At 43.8% G+C, this 7,667-nt stretch overlaps 1 protein-coding gene across 1 annotated transcript; it reads right to left on the bottom strand.

The window, feature by feature from the left end:
• Positions 1 to 4,707: 4,707 nt before the first annotated feature.
• On the bottom strand, positions 4,708 to 5,337 carry LOC109704441. Its single transcript, XM_020225177.1, has one exon. The coding sequence runs from the start codon at positions 5,335 to 5,337 to the stop codon at positions 4,708 to 4,710; it is 630 nt and encodes a 209-aa protein (XP_020080766.1).
• Positions 5,338 to 7,667: the final 2,330 nt, after the last annotated feature.

Raw genomic sequence — 7,667 nt, 5'->3', positions numbered from 1 at the left:
AATCAGGCTCTCACAGGCTATAGTCAAGTAAATAGGGTTTAACAACCAAACTCACGTGCCCTCGGCACAATCTGATGCAAAAATAGCAATCTAGTTCCACCGTCAACCTCCACGACACTTGACAGTCCGAAACAGTCTAAACGCTACTATAAAAATTAAGCCCGGCATCCTAGCACGAGCTTAAATGCATTCTACACTATCCTGGGTGTCCACCGCCAACAAACTGCGGTGATATAAACAAACTACAGCTCCTATATTATCCGCGTACAAATGCGCACCAACAGCGTGGATACGAAATGCAACAACTTCAAAAGTTATCTCAGTATCAAATGCGCACTAACAGCGTGGATATAAAGCACAACAGCTTAAGGAGCTATCTGATAGTTTTTGAAAATGACAGTGTAGAACCTATAGTTGAAGATTACTCGAGCTCGGCATCCCAGTACGAGCATAGATGCATTCTACACTAATATAAGTATCCACCGTCCACGACCTGCGGTGATACAAATAAACTACAGCTCCTAGAGCTAAATCTGGTAGTTTAACATATGATGGTGTAGAATCGCTAGTTTTCTCCTAAGTTAATTCCAAGTCGAACATGTATAATTAATTAACATTCTAAGCTCCAAATTCAGATTTAGAAAGCATGTAAATCCATGAGTTTGAGCTAATTATGATATACAAGAACTAATTATACATGCTGATATCAATTAGACGTAGAAAGAAATCCGCAGAATTCGGTAAGCACAACATTAATCCACCTCTAGCACAAATCCACGGCACAGCTAGAAGTCGTGAAATCCCTGCCAAGCTCAGTCTCAAACCAGCAACAACACTTCTCCAAAAGTCTAGTACAAGAATACCAAATTTGCATCAATAAACTAAAATCCAGCACTTCAGCTTAATTTCCTTCAATTTCAATGTCTCACTTCCAATGCTCAAATCCGATGAAGGAAAGTTCCAAAACCAGTGGAGAATGATAGCACACTAAGCTCAGGTCGCAAATCTAGCTCCCTCTAAGAATTAATCGAAGAAAACACAAGAAATTCTAGTTTCAGCTCAAGCATAGCAACAGCTCAGTAAAAGCCCAAATTGACTATACAAACCTCAACCAAATGCTGCCAAAATGGCCTCCACGAAATCTTCAGGATGTTTTCTAACCAACAAACCAAATTTCGTCGCAATCAGAGCTCCATACGTCGCACACGAGCCAAAACGCCGAAGGTCGCTGCTGGAATCTGCTGAAACTGCAGTCCTCAATGTGAACTTGTGAAAATTTGGAGGATTTGACGGGCTAAAATGCAAAAATTGGGTTTCTCAGTGAAAAAGGGTGAAAAAGCTTCTCAGGGGGGTCGAACACAAATTTTATAAAGAGGTGAAATGGTCATGTAAGCCCAAGGAACAAAGAACACAAATGTGTTGTTCCTGTAGAAAACAGGACTTTCGGGCACTCGAAACCACATTCTGGGCGTCCGAAACCTCCAGACCATACAAAGCTGCACTTCGGTTCCTCCGCCCACGGTCTGCTGCACCCAAAACCTGGTCCGGCGGATCTCACCTACCACCTGACACGTGTCAGTGCAAACGATACTCCCAAGGTGAACTTTCGGACCCACAACTGGGCGCCCGAAACTAGGATCCGAATTGGCTTTTAGTTCTGCTCAAACCAGCACTCAAGTTCTGGGCGACCCAAACCCAGTTCTAGGAGCCCAAAACTAGCAAAACTCCAGTTTTACTCCCTTGAGTGCGCCAAATCCATTTCTGCATCCATTTCATGCAGAAACGACTCCGACTCAGTCCGACACTCTCCAGATGTGTCGACCAGTCATAAAAACTGTAGCCAATCCTATCCAAATCTCTCGAACACTACATCATGTAACTAAATTACACGTGAAAATATCGTCGACAACGAGTTTAGTTACATTGTCAAATTTTCAGTTCTCACAATTTCATTTCGAAATAAACTTAGCTGAAAATATGAAGCAATTAGGATTCGAACTTGAGACCTCGAATACCAACCACCAAGCCCTTTGCCACTTGTACCCACAAATTTTTGGGTAGTCAACATCTTTATCCATAAGCGCCTGCGGGTAGGCTGATGGGTTTGCGGGTTACCTGCAATTTTTTTCCCTTTTTTCTCTTATATTTTTTAAATGCAAAACTGTCACGCCCCGAGCTCCGCCTATTTGGTCGGATTCGGGCCACATTAACAAACGCCGAACGTGCAGGGCATCCCCTGCCCGCCTAAGGCTCTAGCAACGAGTATAATTAAGCAATCAAACAATGAGATTAGCAATTATACAAGGCTTGCACGAGGGCAAGTAACAACAAGAGTGAAAGCTCTAAGCTACTACATACAATCACATACATGATATTTGATTATATTTTAACTAAATACAAGTAAACTAAAACTATTACATTCATTTTCTTACTATTCATACTTTTTTTACATCATAATCATCCAACCCAAAATACATGATTGTTCACAACTTTACACCCCTTGATCAACAAAATAAAAGTTGATACATGTACAAAAAAGAATGACTATAATGTACATACTCCGGTGGTCACTAACTGTGGTGCAAGATCCTCGCCTCGATCCTCCGCCGCCCTGCTCGCGCTCGAATCTGTAGGGTTAGTGGTGTGAGAACTACAACGAAGTTTCCAGTAGGTTCGGCCGCCGACCTCACCGACTTACCCCTAGGTCTATTTAGGCATAAGTATTTAAAAAAAAAAAATAGCAAACCATACTAATGCTAATACTATGCCTGCAAAAAAACTGTCAACAAATAGATAATCATATGAATATTGAATATGCATGCATCCTCTTTTCACAATTTACTTTGGCATTTACCGAATTGATCCGGTTAGCCATGTTAATCCCAATGACTCGTAACCCAAAATTTCTTTTATTCGAGAAGGCTCCAAGCACTTCCACTCGAGGGACCGTCTTCGGGGACCGCTCTCCCCGTGGTGACAATTTCGGAACACACCGCTTGAGGGGGAGCTACTTCCCTCAAGCCAATACTTATCGTGAGTATCGATCCAATTCTCAACTTGAGGACATATAGCCACTAGCCACAATGCCACTATATCAATGATAGGTCTCTACTTTATCATATTTGCCACTCTCTAGACTACTCTTGCCATAATGTCACTATTGTTTAAACTATATTTAACAATTCATATCTCAATGCCAATCGTGTCTTTATTGTCAATGTCACCTTTGTTTACTATTTTCATAGTCCAAGTCTCACATTCACACAAGTATAGGGTTTCAACATACATGTCTCCTATGGTTCTTTATCAATCACTATATTCATCTACGTTAGAAGCATAATATTGAAATTCTACCATTATTCACATGCCAACTACCCTATCATGCATGAATGCCACTATTTATATATATGCTCAATAAAAGATAATATAGACTTAGAAGGGAATCCAACGATTCCGGAAGGCACCCCCCATCTCGTATGGTAGCAAAGGTGTTGCGGTTCAATTCTCATAATTTTTGGACTCCTATTCCGCGTGCTGCGGTGATCTGTACCAAAATGAAATCAAATTAGGCTTTTTTACTTAACATCTTTACATAGACTCTTCGTGTCACCGAACCGAGTCTTCCAACGCGTCGGATATACCTCTAATTAGGAAGGTCAATTTACCTCGAAAACAATCTAGGGCAAAAGCCCCAAATTTGGTGCCTTAACAATGTCATATTGCAATTTTTCTTAGATTGATCTTGGAGCTAAGCAAAAACTAGCTTAGAACCATCTAAGAAGTTCTCTAATACCATTTCCAAGCCATTCCAACCATTCCTAGGGCATCTACTATGAACCCTAGAAGATCACCATGAGAGCACATTAGAGACACATGGATTTCCATGGATGCATGGCCTCTACTAAGCTCTTAACCTTGCAACAATATCAAAACCAAAGGATTTAGGTTATAAATCAAAACCCTAGAACCATTCTGGCATAACAACTCACCTTAGCCCAATGCACTCCCAAGTCCACCTTGTAGGAGAGCTTCTTGACCTTCTAATCACCTCCAAATCCACCTCTTTTGCTCCTCTCTAGCCTTTGGAGAGACTTCCTAGAGAGAGAAAGGGAGAAAAATGAAGGGGAGGTGTGTTCTCTGCAGTGAAGAGAGAATAGAGGGTGTTGGGTTCTCTTATAAGCTGCTACATTTGCAAAAAGGCCCTCCCAAGCTTCATATTTGCAGCAGTTCTTAAGTTGCTGCCAGACCTATTTTGTTCCGGTATAGGCTACCCTGTCACCGATAACATGAGTGGGCTGAACTAAACCCGAGGGTAGCTTCTCGTGTAAACTGTATCTGTACCGGTACAGACCAGGGGTGTCACCGGTAACACAGCCAAAATTTCTCAAATCCGAGAGCAGCTTCCCCTTGATCTGCAGTATTGTACCGATACAACATTGTATCTATACCGGTACAAAATGCCCAGACTTCAGTTTTAGCACTTGTTTGACTCCTCTTCGTGCCGAGCAATGCTAAAACTCTTCTAACTCCCTTAGAATTCATTTTTAACTCTTCCGACCTTGTTGGAATGCTAATTGCAACTTGTCCAACTATTTCTCTCGGCACTTTAACCAATTTGGATAAAATTCGATAATCTTTACCGAGGTTTCGATATATTACATTCTCCACTCCATAAAATTAGTTTCGTCCGCAAAACTAACACATATCTTAGCTCGTCGACTCGAACAAGTGAGGATGCATCTTCCTCATTGTCTCCTCAAGCTCCCAAGTGGCTTCACGCACCGCATAATTGCTCCACTGGACTTTGACATAAGGAATTGTGCGATTCCGCAACTTATTTTCCTCTCTATCAAGTATACAAACTAGATATTCCTCATAAGTCATATCCTCGCTCAACTCCACAGGTTCATACTCTAACACATGCGTCGAGTTTCGTACATACTTGCGGAGATTTGACACATAAAATACGTTATGAACTCCCGCAAGCCTTGGTGGTAATGCAAGCTTGTAAGCCACGGCACCGACGCGCTCCAAAATCTTGAATGGTCCGACATACCGGGGACTTAGCTTCCCGCGGATACCAAACCTCCTTACGCCTTGCATCGGCAATACTTTCAAAACTACGCGGTCTCCAACCGCGAGCTTTAAATCCTTTCTCCGCTTGTCGGCATAACTTTGTTGCCGAGATTGCGCTGTCGCAAGTCGTTGGCGGGCAAGGTGAACTTTCTCCTTCGCCTCCCGCACCACATCGGGACCAAGAGCCACCCTCTCCCCTACATCGCTCCAATGAATAAGAGAGCAACACTTCTTTCTATATAGGGCCTCGAATGGCGCCATCGCAATACTTTCTTGATAACTATTGTTGTATGCAAATTCCGCCATCGGTAAATGATCGTGCCATCCGCCCTTGTAGTCAAATACACACGCCCGAAGCATATCCTCAAGTATTTGTATAGTCCTCTCCGATTGACCGTCATTTTGAAGATAAAATGTCGTGCTGAAGTCAAGCTGTGTGCTCAACGCATCTTGCAAACTCTTTCAAAAATGAGAAGTGAACCTAGGGTCTCGATCCGATACAATTGACACCGGAACCCCATGAAGTCTCACAACCACGTCGAGATACACTTGAGCTAACTTGTTCCCGACCAAGTAGTGTGGATCGGCAAAAAGTGTGCCGATTTCGTCAACCGGTCCACAACCACACAAATCGCATCATGTCCGCCTTGAGATCTAGGCAAACTGGTCACAAAGTCCATCGCGATATCTTCACATTTCCAAACGGGTATAGATAGACTTTGCAATTTTTTCGCCAGAAACCGGGGTTCCGCCTTTACTTGTTGGCACGTCAAACACTGCACCACAAATTCCCCAATGTCCTTTTTCATGCCCGGCCACCAATAATGTAGTTTCAAGTCTTGATACATTTTAGTGCCGCCCGGGTGAATGCTATAGGGAGATTGATGCGCTTCTTGCATTATCGCCTTGCGAACGTCATCATCTTTAGGCACACACCAATGATTTCTGAATCGAAGTGCGCCATCGGTCCCAATGCCAAAATCATCAGCACTACCGCTCTCAACTTCACCCCGCACCTTTTGAAGATGGGGATCGGAAGCTTGTAGATCTTTAATCCTCTCCAACAAGGTCGGTTGCACAACCAACGCAGCAAGTATTGCCGGCACTCCCGGCGCTACTACTTCAAGTCCAAACCGTTGCATCTCCTTTTGCAGTGACGGCTGGGGTTTGATCGTCGTCGCCAACTTTTCCGCCGACTTTCTACTTAGAGCATCGGCCGCGACATTTGCCTTCCCGAGGTGGTATTGAATAGTGACATCATAGTCCTTTAGCAACTCCAACCACCGCCACTGTCGCATATTTAATTTTTCTGGGTGAACAAGTACTTGCTCTTATGGTCCGTGTAGATCTCACAATGCTTACCGTACAAATAATGCCTCCATAACTTTAGCGCGAATATTACCGCGACTAGCTCAAGGTCGTGAATCGGATAGTTCTTTTCATAACTCTTCAACTGGCGCGAAGCATAGGTAATGACTCAGCCATTTTGCATCAAAACACACCCGAGAATATGAAGCATCACTGTACACTACATAGCTCTCCCTCGGCGTAGGCAAGGCAAGCACCGAGGTCGATGTCAATCTTTCCTTCAATTCTTCAAAGCTCCGCTCACATTCGGCGCTCCAAACATACTTCACTCCTTTATGTGTAAGGCACGTTAGTGGAGTAGTTATCTTAGCAAACCCCTCCACAAACCGTCGGTAGTAGCCCGCGAGTCCAAGGAAACTGCGGATCTCCGCTACATTCATCGGGCGAGGCCAATCTTTAATTGCCTCAACTTTCTTTGGGTCCATCGAGATGCCATCCCTGGATATAACGTGACCTAAGAAAGTAACCTTCGAGAGCCAAAATTCACTTTTCTTTAGCTTGGCATAAAGCCTCTCTTTTCGAAGTATCTCCAACGCGATCCTCAAGTGTTCCTCGTGTTCCTCCTCGGTCCGCGAATATACGAACACGTCGTCAATAAATACCACGACGCACCGGTCCAATAAATACAACGACGCACCGGTCTAATAGCGGTCGAAAGACCCGATTCATCAAGTCCATAAATACTGCAGGGGCATTGGTAAGCCCAAACGACATGACCGTGAACTCGTAGTGGCCATACCGCATACGATACACCATTTTGTGCACAACCTTGGGCCGTATCTTCAACTGATGATACCCTAATTGAAGATCGATTTTTGAATATACTCTCGACCCTTGCAACTGATTGAATAAATCGTCAATCATCGGCAATGGGTACTTGTTCTTGATCGTTACTTTGTTCAACTCGCAATAATCCACGCAGAGTCGAAGTGTGCCATCCTTTTTCTTTACAAATAGCATCGGAGCTCCCCATGGAGACACGCTCGGCTGCACAAATCTTTTATCGAGCAAGTCTTGCAATTGGGCTTTCAACTCCACTAGCTCCGCCGGTGCCATTCTATACGGAGCCTTCGAAATTGGCGTCACCCCGGGAATCAAGTCAATGACGAACTCGATCTCCCGGTCCGATGCCAATCCCAGTAACTCCGCCGGAAACACATCCGAAAATTTGCATGCTATTCGAATGTTCCCCAAATCCAGGTGCTCCTTTTGAGTATCCACCA

The sequence above is a fragment of the Ananas comosus genome, unplaced genomic scaffold, assembly GCF_001540865.1.
Source record: "Ananas comosus cultivar F153 unplaced genomic scaffold, ASM154086v1, whole genome shotgun sequence".
NCBI classification, from domain to species: Eukaryota; Viridiplantae; Streptophyta; class Magnoliopsida; order Poales; family Bromeliaceae; genus Ananas; species Ananas comosus.
This window is presented reverse-complemented; position numbering and strand designations above follow the sequence as displayed.

What these genes read in the sequence shown, in the direction of transcription:
- LOC109704441 (XM_020225177.1), bottom strand. Translation starts at nt 5,337, where the DNA reads ATGGCGCCATTCGAGGCCCTATATAGAAAGAAGTGTTGCTCTCTTATT.